This window comes from Nicotiana tabacum, chromosome 20 (genome assembly GCF_000715075.1).
Source record: "Nicotiana tabacum cultivar K326 chromosome 20, ASM71507v2, whole genome shotgun sequence".
Lineage (NCBI taxonomy): Eukaryota > Viridiplantae > Streptophyta > Magnoliopsida > Solanales > Solanaceae > Nicotiana > Nicotiana tabacum.
The window spans coordinates 16,706,926-16,723,769 of record NC_134099.1 but is presented as its reverse complement, the minus strand read 5'-3'; the positions used below and the strand labels follow the sequence as shown (position 1 = coordinate 16,723,769).

Genomic DNA, 16,844 nt, shown 5'->3' with positions numbered 1-16,844 from the left:
GACAAAAAAGTTGTACCTTCACCCATGTGTAGGCCGTATAACTGCTTCTTCAGGTACAATTTATTTATCAGCATTTTGGACATATATAGGGTTTCTAACCTTGTCCAAATATCACATGTGGTGTCTTTATTAATGATGTTATTTACTACATTATTTGATAAATGCAACCTGATTGCACTAGCAGCCTTTTCATGCAAGTCAACTCAATCCTCATCTTTCATGGAATCAAGCTTTTTGGCATCAACATCTAGTACCTTTGTATAATCGTTGAATGAGCAGATCCCTCATCATTCTTTTCCATGTTGAGAAACCGTTATCTCCATTGGATTTTGTTACCTCTTACTTTACTCCGGACCTTTTTTTCACCGATTATAGTACTACTGATAATGAATAGTGTCACACCTTTTTCGCCTGTGCCCGCAAAGGAAAGGGACGTAAAGAGAGTTTTTCCAATCAAAGGACAATCGAAACGGGATTTTATTTAAAGATTCAGAATCGCCACTTGGGAGATTTGTGGTGTCCCAAGTCACCGATTGAATCCCGAATCGAGGAAAAGAATGACTCTATTTAACAGTCTGCGCACCAGAAATCTGGATAAGGAATTCTGTTAACCTGGGAGAAGGTGTTAGGCATTCCCGAGTTCCGTGGTTCTTGCACGGTCGCTCAACTGTCATATTTGACTTATTTATCCGATTTTTAATACATGTTGAATCTATGTGCAAATTTTAACTCTGTACCGCTTTTATTATTATTTTTTTTACCGAGAATTGCAACATCGTGAAAATACATCTCGAACCACGTCAAATCAATGCATCCGTGGTTATTGACACATTTCAACTCTGTTGAGATTTGAATTTGGGTCACATAAATGTGCACCCGAGTTTAAAAAGATAACATTATTAAACGCGCCTAAAGCGACTAGCGTATCATTATTTTGGGTAGGGCCGTGAAATTTGCTAAACGGTCCATCCCGAAGTCTAAGTAATTTTACCAACACATATAGAGGGCCTCGCAACTTGTGTATTTTTGTTTGTCGAGGCTCGCCTCATTCATTATTTTTTAAAAGGAATTTGCAACGTCGTGGAAATGCATCTTGAACCACGTCACAATCAATGTACCCGTGATTAGCGACACATTTCGACTTCGTTGAGATTTGGATTTGGGTTACATAAATGTGCACCCGAGTTTAAGAGAGTAAATTATTTAAAGCGCGTCGGAAGTGATTTGCGCGTTGTTATCTTTTGGGGAAGGCCGTGAAATTGGCTAAACGGCTCGTCCCTAAGTCTAAGTATTTTAAAACAAATATTTATTGAGGGCCCCGCAATTTTGTATTTTTTATTCGGCGAGACTCATCTCATTTTTTATTCAAGGATATCCTAAAGCGACTATGATTTCCTATTTATTGGTCTCTAAGAATAAAAAAAAAATCCTAATCAATTAGCATTAATAGTTCGGGCTTCAAATTCAAATTCGGGTCCAAACAAAAAGGAAACACCTTCTAGTTTGAACCCGCTACCTAACTTAAGATCCGCCGCCTGCCGTTGTAAATATTAACAAACCAGCTACCATTTCGATACAGTTCAACTTTAGCTTTATTATATGAATTGGATTATTGGAGTTAATCTATGTGGAATACAAACCATTTTTTATTCTTTTATGGTTTTGTTGAAAAATGCATCAATGCTTAAAACTGACATCAAGCTAACATTCGAGAACTAACATTAGTTACTAACATTATTTACATTGCTATTTAAAATGATGTTATTTACTCAAGTGAACTCGCGATTTCAGAATTAGACCTATTTAACCAACATGCTGATTTTCATAAACTATTTGAACCTGTTTCGTGACATAAACTTTTTGAAACTGTTTCACGACTACTGAACAAAAGAATATAATACAGTATATTTCATAACTAGTAATCACCAACTCAGATTAATTACAATTGATGTTCCATGTTTGTAGAAATAGATTCAATCAGTCCAGTTTATGCATTTCAAAATCATTCCAATACATACTATGAAATATCAAGTGAAATACTGCTTATACATCAAATTAAACACAAAGAAATAGTTATTTTCAGAAATCCATTCCAACAACTCTTTACTTCCTTTCCTTTAAATTTGAGAGATGTAGAACATGTACCTGGATAATGGAAATACAAGAAGAAGAAGGAGCAGTCAGCAACAGTAGTAACACAGCAAAATACAGCAGCAGAAAACCCAACACAGTAGCTTCAACACCTCAATCCAGAAATCCCAGTAACACGGAGAAAACTAGTAAAAATGGAGAAGAAAAATAGTCCGAAAATCTTTTTTTGTTTTCTCTTTCTAGCTTTGAACTCTCTCTGATGTTCTTCCGCTCTCAATATTTCAGAAAATTTAGTTCTATTTTTTTTACTCTCTCCAAAATGAATTTTGTCCCTGTATATCTTGTGTATCCAGAGTGTATATCAAGTGTATACCGCTCTTTCCGCCCCCTCTTTTTTTCTTCTCTCTATCTATTTTTTCCTCTTTTTTGAACCCTTTCTTCCTAAATTTTCTCTTCTATTTATAGCAAATTTTTTGAAATTTTCAGATTTTTTTTAATTAAAAGAAATTCCACTTACAAATTGCTTTTATTTTTTTATAAAAAGAAATCCTACCTTTATTTACTTTTATTTTTAAAATTCCAACTTTAATTACTTTTATCTTATTTAAAATCCCACTTTTTATTTTTTTAAAAGAGAATCTCACTTTATTTAACTTTTCTTTAAAAAAACAAACCACTTTCCTTTTCTTTTTCTTTTAAAAATGCTACTTTCAATTACTTTAATTTTTCAGATAACTTTATATTTATTTTTTAATTACAACCTTATTTTACTTTTTAATTTTTTAAAATTTCCACAAAATTTTTTATTTTTTTTTTTAATTTTCTACATTCTTTTACTTTTTTTTAAAAGAGAATTCCACCTATTTTTACTTTTATATTTTTTTATTCAATACTTACCTTTTTCTTATTTTTTAAATCATTCCCGAAATTATTTTTTATTTTTTAAAAAATAAATATTTTCGGATTTATTTTTATATAAAAAAACAAAAAATAAAAAAAAATATTAATAGTGATAATTCACCTTTTAATTTTTTTTTGGTATTTTTATCCTATAATAAAAAGTGTAATAAAGCTAAAATAATAGTAGGTTAAAATCCCCTAAAATATTTACATAAAAAAAGTGATAAAAAATTAAATGTTGTCAAAAATTAGGTGTTCACAAATAGTATTTTCGTAAATGAGCAGAACATGTGCTCTGATACCAGTTGTTGGGAATAAACCCTCCACAAAAATAATATTCACGGTAATAAAAGCGGAATAATAATGTAGCACCGAGATAGGATAATCGACAATAATAAAAGAGCGACAACGACATCAAGATTTTTACGTGGAAAACCTTCTTAATAAGGAAAAAAACCAAGACCCATGAGAGTAGCAACTAGCATCACTATAGCAAGAAATTTTACACTTTATAGGTCCAATTAAAATACTCCAGAGACCACTACAACACTCAAAAGAAATAACTCTCTTTTGATATTCCCACCTCACTCTAATATCGCTCACACTATCTATTTTCCTCTCAGACTATTTTCTTATACCATATGTATAATGCCTCTCTCTTTCTTTCTCTCTTTGTTGGTGTTTGAAGAGATGAAGAGGTCCTCCTTTTATAGGAGAAAAGAGTCGTAAGCTCCAAGTGTGCTACATGAGCATTTTTAATCTCCTTCACTTATTTTCAAACTTTGGCTCCAAGTAAGATTTTTCACCAAAGATCTCTGCCATAGTATAGGCAAAATAGGCATAAGGCTATTGCCAATTTTTGCCAACCAGTGGGATGGACCCCACAGTGGGAAGATAGAGGTTGAAACAGTGGTGACCGAATTCCGGCCAATGATCGCCGACGACGGACCTGACGAGAGAGAAGAGAGCAAGTAACAAAAGTATAATCTTTTCCTAAAACTATAACCCGAGATGTGTATGCTCCTTTTACAGTAGGTTAGTTCTGAAATTAAAAAAAATGAGTAAAGGGGAGTGCAAAAAAAATTCCGGTGAAGAAGAAAAGTGGGTGAGTTGGGGGTGGGTAGGGGTGGGGGGAATTTGACACGCACATGGGAGGGGGGTTATCTCTTAAAACCATTTTTTAAAAGGGTTTTATTAACTTAAGGCAAAAGAGCCATGTGACTTCTTTTTATTTGTTAATCATGCCATGTCAGCGCTTGTGAAATACACACACTATATTAATTTTTTGTGGTTGATAGACACATATTGAGTGAAGTTGAAATATTTAATACGTACAAGTCTCACTTGAGGTAACTAAGTGACAATATTGGACAAGTTTAAGTAGTCATATGTGTGTTCCGCCTTTTTTCTTAATATTCAGAGTCATCCATAAATGATATGCGGGTTATCGGGTCTTCCTTTTCTTCTGTTCACGTTTGTTTTGTAGGCAATTTTTTTTTGGAATTTTTATCTCTTATAGCAAAGGTTAACACCATATTTATTTTAAATAAATACCATTTTTAAAAATTATATTCTATTGATACCTTTTAATGTTTATAGCAAAATATCTAATTTTGGTTACTTCCTACCCCTAAGCAACTAAATACACTATTCAGTTACACTATTTTCTTTCTCTCTCTACTTTGATACATGTCATTCTCTTCCCCCATACCCTTAAAGCACGATGCTCAATCTCAAAATTCCTCTCACCCACATCACCTACAATTAGTCAAAAACCCCACGCTCTCTCCTCTATATCTAGGGCGACATGGTGTAGTATAGGCTGTCATGGATGCGCAGCCCTCTCCATCAAGTTAATATCAGAAGGGTTAAGGTTGAATCTCAAGAGCCTTTATTTGGATCTCGTTTCCGAATCAAGTAACGACGTATCCTCGTAGATGATGAGCTGCCGATTGCCGGAGTTCGGACTACCATCTTCAGGTTGCTTGCTCCGTGCCCTTCGCTTCAATGGTGGTGTGCTCAGCATCATGATTCCTTCCTTTTTCCGTTCACGGGCTCATCGCGATCCTAGGGTTTTGAATACACTACCTGAATCGTCTATATATCTCTGATTGATGATGTATTTAGTGCTTTTCAAATGAAGCTAAGAGGAGTATTCCGAAAACTGAGGCGCCAATTGGTAATTTATTGGATCGGATTCGGGGATCCATTGGGCTGAGCAACTTCGTTTTCTATTAATATAGTTCAATGTATTTTCAATATATCACGTTGTATTTTTATGTATTTCATTGTATTCATTGTCTATTTTTCATTGTAATTCAATGTATCTCGCTGTATTCCATATATTTTATTGTATTCACTGTCTTTGTTTTCATTGATTTCAATGTATCCCGTTGTATTCTATCTATTTTATTATATTCACTGTCTCGTTATATGCCATGAATGTATTCATATGTTTTTTTTAATTAATATAATTTATGTATTCAGATGTATTATATATTTATGTGAAGACTGCTATGTTTTTGGGCTATTTTTCGGTTGAGGATCTTTTTTTATAATTGGAAATACAAAATTTGTGTGTTGTAATTGAGTTTGTTGAGTTATATTAGGAGTCTATTATGTTAATTGATTCACTTTCCGTTTAAAATAGTGTAATCCCTTGTTTCACGCCGTGAATACAGTCGAATACAATAATCTGTCCAGCTGTATTCTCATGTTTCACGCCATGAATACAGTCGAATACAACAACTGATTAGCTTGACTTCCCTGATTCACGCCTATTTTTGCTACTGTATTCATGAATACAATAGCTTAAATATATCTAATACATCTTATAACAACAGAAAACGTATCTACAATCCGTAATATAGCAAATAATATCTATAAATAGTTAATTAACACTAAAAGATAGTGTTTTATGAAAATTTCTCATTATTTTTGTACCTGCCTAAGTTCTTGTAGGAAGTTTTACCTGATACCAGTACTATTGGGAGATAACAAACGTCCGGTAAAATAGTTGAAGTACACAAAGAACACAAAGTTCATTCTTTACAAAGAATGGTGCCATCTACTAATATTAACAAATTATTTTATATATTTCACGTTGAAAATATTGGTTTTGGTTAGATTTAAACTCCTTTCCATAATGTGAACATGCAAGAAGTAATGAAATTGATGCAATATGGTTCTTCTGGCGAATTATTTAATATGGATTAAAATTAAAATCGGTGAAAATAATTCATTCCAATTTTTTATTCATATTTAACTTTGGAAATAAAGAAATGGTTTAAGTAGTTTACACAAAGAAAGCTTCTAAGCAAAAGATAAGAACAATCAGAAAACAAGAAGAACGCACATTAAAATCTTTAAATAAATTCCCTTTACAAAAAGAATCTCTAAATAAATTCCTGAAGTTTTATGTTAAAAACAGGTTCAAGTGCGGAATATATTATGCTTAAATTTTTTTTTATTTACTACATATAAATTATCCTTTTGACACAAGAATATCTAATAATTTCAATATATATAATTTATAATATATAAATTCTTATATCATTTTTTGTATTTCAAAAATAATTCCACATTAAAGACAATTAGCAATCCGAAATCGTGGGAGAAAGAAATAACTTTTCAATCAAACTTATTAGTATAATTTTTCAGGTTTTGCAAAGACTTTAAAACTTTTCTTCAATAGTTGAGAAAGAAAATCGAAAAAATAATTTAAAAACTTTCCGAAAATATTATTGCGACTGAACCGGTCCGGTTTAACACTTCTTTAGGGCTGCTCAAGAATTCAATAGTGTCAGTTCTTTGCACGCTTACAAAGTTTCGACCTTTTGAATTTTGGGAGCAAATCTTGAGACATGCCTTCAATGAGTGCTAATAATTTTTCAAGAAACAGTCATCAGCATCACCCTAACCAAACAAAAGGGGATTTTTTTGCCAGGTTTTTTACTTTTTAGCATACCCCATTTGTCTAATTTACTTTTATCCCTTGTTTGTTCAATCCCTGAAGCTAAACATTGCTTCACTTTTGTTAAAAGGTTTGATCTTTTTTGTGTACAATTTTTGCAGGAAGCAAAAGATTGAGCAACAGAGAAAAAATTTACCAATTGCTGCAGGTATTGTTTTAGTTGTTTAATTTGAACCCTTTATTCTATGTCTGCTCTCTGTCTTTATTTTAACCATGTTCTGATTATTCCAATGTGAGCTGCTTCTTAGTTTACTGATTCTTTTACAAATACAATATTTATAAAAGAATCAGTAAATACGGTTATATGAGTTGAGCTTAAATGGAGAAGTGAGGATTCATATAGCTGACCCCAACTTGTTTTGGACTGCGCGATATTGTCCTTGTCGTATTCTTTTGTAAATGAGTTTTTGTTGGAAATTGGCATTTTTAATTCAAAGAGTATATGGTCTATAAAGTGTAGCCCGATGCACTAAGCTCCCGCTATGTGCGGGGTCCTTGGAAGGGACAAACCATAAGGGTCTATTGTTTGCAGCCTTACCCTATATTTCTGCAAGAGGTTGTTTACACGTCTCGAACCCGTGACCTTCTGGTCACATGGCAACAACTTTACCAGTTACAAGGAGTCTGTGGGAAATTAATTTTTTCTGGTGGTTGCAGCTGTTTTTTCTCTAGACATTCTAGGGTTCTGTGGTTGTTCAGGAGAAAAAGGGATGCATGCTGTGTGTCATTACTTGAGAAGACAGTGCCTGCATTATTTTTCATTCTAATCCTATTTCTGTTTTATTTAGTTTTCGTCTGTTCTGGATTTCAGTTTGCAGTATTCTTTTGTTCTTCATCTTACATGTGATATTTTATTGAGTCTAGTTGAAAGGAGACTAGTGGAGGAGGTGCGGAACAATGACACTCTGATAATCGTTGGAGAAACTGGAAGTGGAAAGACAACTCGTAAGTACTTTGCTACAAGTCCTCTTGGACTGAATGACATGCATTTGAAGCAGAATCATTTGCTTTGCACTACTTTAAATGATACATCAACGAAGGTGGTCATTTACGATGTTTCATAGTGTAGTTCTAACCTTCTGATGTACACATGTTGCATCTTTCTTCTTTATCAGTGTATTTGTGCGTTGGGTTATGTGTTGGTTCTCAGTCTCTACTGAGGTGTATAAGGTGTCTTTCTGTATATTTGTGCAAGTCAAGCATTATAGTACTGGTGAAATCTTTAAGATCGATGACATATTTGATTCATTGATACTTTGATGAACATGTCACAGATGATTTACGTATGGATTTAGTAATCACAACACTAATTAACTCTTAGGGGTTAAGGAAGTCATCTGTGCACTGTAAACTTTTTATTTTTGCAATTGCATGCCGAGGTTGCATCCAACCCTCTATTGTTTTTCATTTTTTGCTTATTATTTTTGTTTTGGACTCCTGTTAGAAGAATTAGGATATTTCTTACCTTTTGGTAGATGAGTGTGTTTGAGGATGAGAGGGAATGTGAGGATTGACAGCAGGAAGCATGATGAATTAGGACGGGGACGCTATAATCTTAAGAAAGTTGTTAGATCCAAGTAACCCTCAGTAACTTGGTCTAGCCATAAACTGAGGAACTCTTGTGGTGGCTAGCGAAAGTTTGTGATTTGGTCATAACTGCTTGAGTTGTGCACCTGAAAGTATTAACTGGATTGTCGTTAGACAGCTCACTCTGTTTCGTCGGTTTGATATTTTGAGTGTGTCCTAATTATACATCCTGATAATGAACTTATATGTATTGGCCTATGAATTCTGAGATTATTCTTAAATTCTCTTTTGCTAATTTCCTCCATCTCTCTCTCTCTCTCTCTCTCTCTCTCTCTCTCTCTAAGTAACAACATTTGTTATTCATTCTATAGAAATAAATACACCAGAATACTCTTGAAAGTTGTGTCTTTTGTATTTTTCATCAGATACAAATAGGTATGTGTTACATGGTTTATCTTATCCTGGCATATTTTGCAGAAATACCTCAGTATCTTTTTAAAGGGGGATTTTGCCGTGATGGTGGTATCATTGGGATAACTCAACCTAGACGTGTGGCTGCTATTACTGTTGCTAAACGTGTTTCTGAAGAATGTGGAGTTCCACTGGGACAAAAAGTTGGATATGCTATTAGATTTGAAGATGTAACTTCTGGCCTAACAAAGATCAAATATATGACAGATGGTTTGCTTCTAAGGTAATAAGGAAGAATAGTTTGATGCATAATGTCCATGTTTCCTTGCTTCCCCCCCCCCCCCCCCCAAAAAAAAAAAAAAAAAAAAAGAAAAAAAAGAAGTAATATACCCATGACTATGGACTCGATTGTTGCATACATGATACATGTATGGAGTGATTGTTCAAGTTCCACGTAGAGTTTACCTTACATCACAAGATATAGCTATTTATGGTTATCAACAGCTGTATGCGTCTAGAAAAAGCATTTACAAATGGCGAATGACATGTCACTATTGCAGGGAAGCATTATTGGATCCATACCTCTCCAAGTATTCTGTTATTATTGTTGATGAGGCGCACGAGCGAACTATCCACACTGATGTATTGCTTGGCTTGTTAAAGAATGTACAGAAAGCAAGGTCAAAGTGTATTAGCGAAGCAGTAAATACTGATCATAATAACTCTAATAACGGGCATGCCTCGGAGGGAAGGATTGACAATCAGAATGATGGTATTTTGAAGCCATGTCAAGCGAAAAAGTATCACCCATTGAAATTGATCATCATGTCAGCCAGTCTGGATGCACGAGTTTTCTCAGAGTACTTTGGTGGTGCAAGAGCTGTTCATGTTCAGGGACGGCAGTTTCCTGTCGATATATTCTACACCCATAAGCCAGAGACAGATTGCATAGATGCAGCTTTGATTACTATATTTCAGGTTTCTACTATATTTCCTACTAACTTTGGCTTTTTCCCATAGCTTACTTTAATGTTTCTTAGTGTTGGGAGTTAAATTATTTAAGATTATAGTTTGTGGTGTTGCTGGATGTCTTATTATCTGTTTATCTCTTTCTAACTTGTTTTGCTAGATACATCTAGAGGAGGGTCCTGGTGATATACTTGTATTCCTCACTGGCCAAGAAGAGATTGAATCCGTTGAGAGGCTTATCCATGAACGCCTCCGACAGTTACCTGAATGCAATAGGAAGCTCTTAACTTTTCCCATATACTCGTCGCTTCCCTCTGAGAAGCAAATGAAGGTTTTCATGCCTTCACCAGCTGGATATCGTAAGGTTGATTTGTTTCTTTGGATAGCTTATTTGTTGATGTTTGAGATGGATGTATCCATTGCTTTGTCTTTATCTGGGGGTGCAATTAGGTCTCTCTGTGTGAAAACATGACTTAAATGAACTTTTATGGAACTGCTCAGAAGATAATTTAACAATTGAGGGCTATATCCTCTGTTTTAAAAAAAAAAACTTAAACTTGAAATCGTCTTTGCATCTACCTGTCTGAAAATTCAAAGTCGAGTTGCAGTTTTTAAAGGAATAATCCACTTGCCAAAACACAGATACTAAATTGAAATGAATGCTGGAAAACAAGGTTCATCGCTCTACTTCATGCGACATTTATATGCTTTAGCGGGTAATCCAGTGATTGTTTCTGAATTCGTTCCATTACTTTTACATAAACATAGTATACATATGAGTATCATGGTCCTAGAAATGTTTGTGTTTCACGTAGATTCCATGGTTTAACTTGCAGGATTATCTAGATAAGTGGTGATGATAGCACAGGACAAGCAAATCTTTAATGGCTAGATTACATAGATCCTTCATCTACCTTCTTGTAAATGTGTCGAATGGATGTCATATTGATGTGTGATATTTAGTGTGATTCTTCAAATACACCACAAAAACTACAAGTATCCGTGCCGTGGTGCCAGAAATTTGCACTTGTATCAGAGTCCTTGTAACTTATATTAAGCGGATATATCTCAGTTGGGGATAAACATATGGGTCAATTTTGTTCTCTGGAACACCTTATGGGTGGTCTGTTGTTAGTGTTTCCGATATTTTTTTTCTTGGTTGAGTTTATACAGGTGCATCCCTTTTTTCACTATTTTTATAAACTTTTATCTACCTCAATAAAAATATATGAAATTAATACCTGACTTAAAGAAGGCATTCGTTTGGTTATCTCCATCATGAGGGAAATAAAGTTTGGTTATATGCTAGCTTGTAGCCTTGTGCTTGTTGCAATATGGACTTAACATTGTGAATGTGCATCTGTTTATTGTTTGACTGTTTTATGATAAGGCCTACAAGTTTTTGATACAATATCTCTGGTATGCTTGACATGAAGTTTTCAAGGCTGAAAATATTTGGTATTTGCTCTGAGTTGGCAAGCTATGTACATTAAACCCAGATTTTAATTCTTTCATGTGGTGTTTAGGTGATACTGGCAACAAATATTGCTGAGACATCAGTGACAATACCTGGAATTAAGTATGTTGTTGATCCTGGACTGGTGAAAGCACGAACTTATGATCCTAAGATGGGAGTTGATTCGTTGATCATTGTCACAACGTCTAAAGCTCAAGCTCTGCAAAGGAGGTAGGGTGTTTGCAAGTGCATTCAAATCACAGTACACATGTTGGCTAAAACACCTTTCCTCCACTAACTTTAGAAACATTCTTTGTCCAGCTTTTATACAATATGATGATGGTTTGAACCATAATTTCCTTCTTACTTTGCAATGTTCTAAGGAAGAGCATACACCAATAAGTCCTCGTATGCATGTCACATTCATATTTGACATGTGGGATAGGCTAGGTATCTGTACCGGGATGTACTTATGATTCGAAGATTTTTTTATCTTGGATCAGTATCCACTACTTAGATACAGGTATCCTTCAAAGGGCCCACTTAATAATGATGAGACCAACATAGGAAATAGAAGGATTGTTATTGGAAGTGTATGTTTTATTCGAAGCAGAGAATCGTTTTTCTTTCTGGTAATAGATAGAAGCTTAAAATTTTAAAATCTCAACAAATGGAAGTTAAGCTTATTCTTTCCATTTGCCTAACCTTTGGTGGGCAGAGTTTGGTGGGAGGTAGGAGGTACCGGAATAATCAAGGTGTGCGCAATCTGGCCCTAAACAATCTTTACAAAAAAGAAACAAAGTTAAACCTTAAATATTCCGAGTGCACCCTCTAAAGTAAAATCCATCGGAGGATGGTCACTGATAAGTGGAGCGAATGCAGTAGGATTTATATATACAGGAGTGAAATGGATAACAGACCTTTGCTCTATTTTGGTTATATTGTCTGTTAAGTATCAGATCAAGGGCTAATTTCTTGAATTTTTTATAGTGGACGTGCAGGACGTGAAGGACCTGGGAAATGCTATCGCCTCTATCAAGAAAGTTTCTTTGAGAAACTCACAGATTCTACATTACCTGAGATTAAGAGATGTGATCTTTCAAATGTTGTATTGCAGCTCAAAGCTCTAGGCATTGATGATGTCATTAATTTTGACTTCATCGAAAAACCAGACAGGTGAGTAACCCAATCAGAGAGACTAGTTTTTCGGTGCATTTTGCAAGTGTAATTTGGCTATCAGCATCTATGGTGCTTTTTCTTCAAATCCTTACTCCCCAACTTTGTCCTCTAGTCTGGTACTAATATTTTCATGACTTAAGTTTGTCGGGCACGTGTTTGACCATTCGTTTGCATCTATCTCTAGCCTGGTGCTAGTATATTGTTTCACTACACATAGGTTTCTTAATTTTGCTAACTTCTATGTATTAGAAACCATTATATGATTTGTTAAATTAATGAAGCACTAGGGGGAGAACATCCGTCCTATAAACCTGCATTTTCCGTGTGACACTGTTTCGAAGCGTCATCAGTATCCTTGAAATCTACTCTATTTGCTAGAAAATCCTTGCGTCTCCTTATAAAATTATTTTATAAAATATCCCTCCACCAAGTGATCCTACAGTTTATAAGAAGAGAAGAAACTAGAAATTTACTGGACAACTGCCTAACATTTATTCTGCCGCTTCCTTTATGGAGCAGAGTGTTGCACCATCTGATGATGCAGTCATTGAGTGCTTGGATGTTGCTGTGGAGTTAATTTTTCATCCTTTTGAGAAAATATTGTTTTCATCTTTAACTATAGCTTCTTCGTTGGTTCTCTTTGGACAGGACTGCCATAGTCAACTCACTGTGGTCTCTCTACTTGTTGGGTGCTGTAACAGAAGAGAATAAACTTTCAGATGTTGGATATCAAATGGCCAAGCTACCACTTGATCCAGTCTATTCTAAGGCTCTCATTGTTGCTAGCCAATTCGGCTGCTTGAAAGAAATGTTGATCTGCGTTGCGATGCTCTCAGTGGAATCTATATTCTATGCTCCACGTGAAAAGTTGGAAGAGGTAGTCCTTTGTGCTACTAGTTGTGATTCATCCCCATTTTCCCTTTCTGTTTCTGTGTTGAAATATTTCTTTAAAAGTTCTATTTGATGAAAAACAATTAACTTAGTTATCAACAATTACAATATTTTGCAAACTTTTGGGATATACATGAAAAATTGAAAACTACATCTCAATGAGTTCCTATCTACGAAGTTCATCCAATTATCTGCATGTTGGAATATCTTGTGTGCTCAAGAGATAGTCAAAGATAATAACATGGTTCATAGTATTGTAGCAAAGTTCTTTCGTTCTTTTTATAAGTCCAACGTGTAAAATTGTTTTATCATTCTGAGGCTTCCAGCTGTTAAGTTAGTATCCTGTTGTCAAGTATTATCTCTGTGTTATCTCTCAACTTAACATTCACCTCGAATTTGTTGATGTGTTGCACCATTTCTGACATGTAATGTTAATAGAAAACATAGTCTGAACAATTTTACTTGTTTTTGCCAGTCACGAAATGCGTTGAAAAGCTTTGCAAGTCCAGATGGGGATCATTTGACTTTGCTTAATGTATACCGCGCTGCTGATGAGTTCTTTCAGAAGAACAAGACGGTAAATAGTGAAGAAAAGGCTGAAAAGAATCTTAGAAAATGGTGCAAGGATAATTATATAAACAGCCGCTCTCTAAAACACGCTCGTGATATCCACAGGTGGGCATATGTTCTTGCAAAATTATTGAAAATCTGTTCTTATGTATTCTTATACTTAGGCAAATGTGATGCCTTAGCTTCTTCTTCTTCTTCTTCTCTCATTTGCCCGGGTCCTCAAACATGTGATTTATTTAAGCTTTCTACTTATTTTGCAGTCAAATTCTGAGGAATGTAGAACAAATGGGTCTTCGTGTCACGTCTTGTGAAGACGATATGCTTCTCTTCCGCAGATGTCTTGCAGCCTCGTTTTTCCTTAAAGCAGCTATGAAGCAGCCTGATGGTGTATACAGGTAAAGATTTGTGGTTTTATCTGTATGTATAATTGTATTTATATATTTAACTTTTTAAACAAAGGCAACTTTGACATATTATCTATACGTTCCTTTGGTATCTGACATTCATTTTATCCACTCGCAGGGTCACATTAAGTGGTTTGATAGTGCAAATACACCCGTCTTCTGTCTTGTTCCGAGCAAAGCCAGAGTGTATAATTTTTAATGAATTAGTCCATACTAATCATAGTTATGTTCGCAATGTTTCAAGAATCGATTACTTGTGGCTAATTGAGCTGGCTCCACACTTGTATGCCTTGCAAGACTAAAGGTCTTTACTGCCAGATTATTTATATCGGTAAGATATCCGTTCTTTTTCATTGTCATATATTCTGCCTACTCTGGTGTTCAAGTTGGAAGTAAAGGAGAAGGAAACATTTGAAGTTCCGACCTTTAGTTTGTTCCAACTTTATTTAAGCCTCTGGCATGTAAATATTTGACAAGAGTATGTCTCTGATGTCGACCGATTCTCAGTTCCAACAGCCTGATGAGATCTGTCTGCGGTATTGTATATGACATTACATTTCCTCATTTGTATGCTGCGAAAATCATCGTCAGTAGACGTTTTTTGCTTTGGAGGGAGACTGTCCGCAAGTGCTAAATGCAGGATTGAAGCGATGAATACATATACGCAGGCGCCATGTTTATCTTGACAAGGTTGTTGAAGCTGGAGAAGTGTTCATGATCTTTAGCAGACTCTCCAGCTTTTATTGATGCAGCGGTGTCGCTGGTTATCGATTTTTTCGGGTGGGAACGTCTGAATACTTGAGCAGAAGCTAGCTTTTTTGGATCTACTGCTGGATAAATACCTTTGGCAGCCAATCCTCTTGATAGTACGATAGTAGCATCTATATGTGCAAATGTCGTAGCAGGACCAAGGTCGGTCAAATCGTATGCGGGTTTTTCTTTCCGTTGAAAATCGATCTTACTCTATCTTTCCTGAGCCGAGGGTCTTCCGGAAACAACCTCTCTACCTTCTTAAAGTAAGGGTAAGGTCTACGTGTACTCTACCCTCCCTAAACCCCATTAGTGGGATTACACTGGTCTGTTGTTGAAAATCGATTTTACGGTATAGATGCTTATGACCTCCCACTCTATGCCTTGCGGTAATGATTCCTCCGACATTAGGATCTTATGTAACTGCTTTGTAGAGCGCTTTATCCTTCTTAGTGGTTTGGATTAGTCGGGCAAGCAAGTTTCAGATACTTGATGTCAAAAAATAGTCTGCATATTAGCTGTACTAATGGAGTTGTATTGCCAACTTTCATATATTTATTTATCTATATAACGCAAAATGTGAAAATTGTATTCTTGTTAGTGGTTTTCACCAAAACATAATCTTTTGAATTTTCTGTCTTTTGATTATGATAATGTGAACGTCAAAGAAAGACGAGAAAAAGGTCTCAGTCGCAGTCAATCACAATAAACAAAGAGCACTAACTTTTAGGCTTTTAGCCACTTTCTTTATTCTTTACATAGACGGAGGAAAGCATTTACTATCAAAGACAATCTTTTATTACCTCTGCCAAAACAAGTTAAAAGAAATTAACAGTGTAAACATTTTTAACGCTGTTATGTGAAAGTCTAAATCCTAGATTAATATTATTATTTATTTAATTTTACAAATTTCAAAAATTAAAATTCATTAATTATCTAAATTTTAAACTTCGTGGGGTGTTCTTTATCAAATTAATATCTTATTGTAAATAGAGAAGGGGAAACATAGAGCAACGGTAAAGTTGTCTGTGTGGCCTATATGTCAAGGGTTCGAGTCGTGAAAATAATCACTAATACTTGTATTAGAGTAGGCTGTTTACATCATAGTAGGTTGTTTACATCATACCTCTTGATGGGGCCCTTTCTCAAATCCTGCATTAGGGCAAGCTGTTTACATCACACCTCTTAGGTTGCGACCCTTCCCCGGGATCCGAGGGATGCCTTGAGCACAGAGGCGGATGTAACCCTACAACACCGGGTTCAATTGCACCCAAAACTTTCAACGCGGAGTACAAATTTATGTGTAAAATATCATCAAAATCGCAATAAATTATAGATATGAACCATAATTTTAGGATATAATGAGTTCAATACTAAAAATCTTAAAAGTTGAACCCATAGAGTTTAAATTTTGGATCCGGCTCTGGTCGTGCTGCTTTTTTGTACTCTTGTAAATGGACAAAGGGACGAATAAACTCATTATTAAGCGCGTAAGTATCAAACTTAGTATAACAATTTTTTGAACAATTTTTTGGTAGAGTATTTCATAGCTCCAACCAGGTGTATTTTTTTAAGAGGAGGAAAGAAATATCCCACTAAATTCCAAATAATACAACACATTTTCTAATTCAAAGGTCAAAATTGTACTACTGCATGTTATGAATATATTTTTCTCTTTCCACACTCCTTTCCAAAACCAGCTTTCCTATTGACAACAATTTCT

At 35.0% G+C, this 16,844-nt stretch overlaps 1 protein-coding gene across 2 annotated transcripts; it reads left to right on the top strand.

Moving 5' to 3' along the window:
- The first annotated feature begins 6,742 nt into the window (after positions 1–6,742).
- On the top strand, positions 6,743–15,751 carry LOC107778028 (pre-mRNA-splicing factor ATP-dependent RNA helicase DEAH10). 2 transcript variants are annotated; one of them, XM_075240813.1, is made up of 13 exons: positions 6,743–6,937; positions 7,066–7,112; positions 7,829–7,909; positions 8,969–9,185; positions 9,463–9,880; positions 10,032–10,235; positions 11,398–11,558; positions 12,318–12,503; positions 13,155–13,383; positions 13,873–14,072; positions 14,228–14,362; positions 14,490–14,702; positions 14,879–15,016. In XM_075240813.1, exons 1-12 carry the CDS (start codon positions 6,855–6,857, stop codon positions 14,671–14,673), a joined length of 2,145 nt encoding a protein of 714 aa, XP_075096914.1. In that variant the 5' UTR covers positions 6,743–6,854; the 3' UTR covers positions 14,674–14,702; positions 14,879–15,016. The 2 variants fall into 2 exon arrangements, with proteins under 2 accessions (XP_075096914.1, XP_075096913.1); XM_075240812.1 differs by having other exon boundaries at positions 14,490–15,751.
- The last annotated feature ends 1,093 nt before the right edge of the window (positions 15,752–16,844 follow it).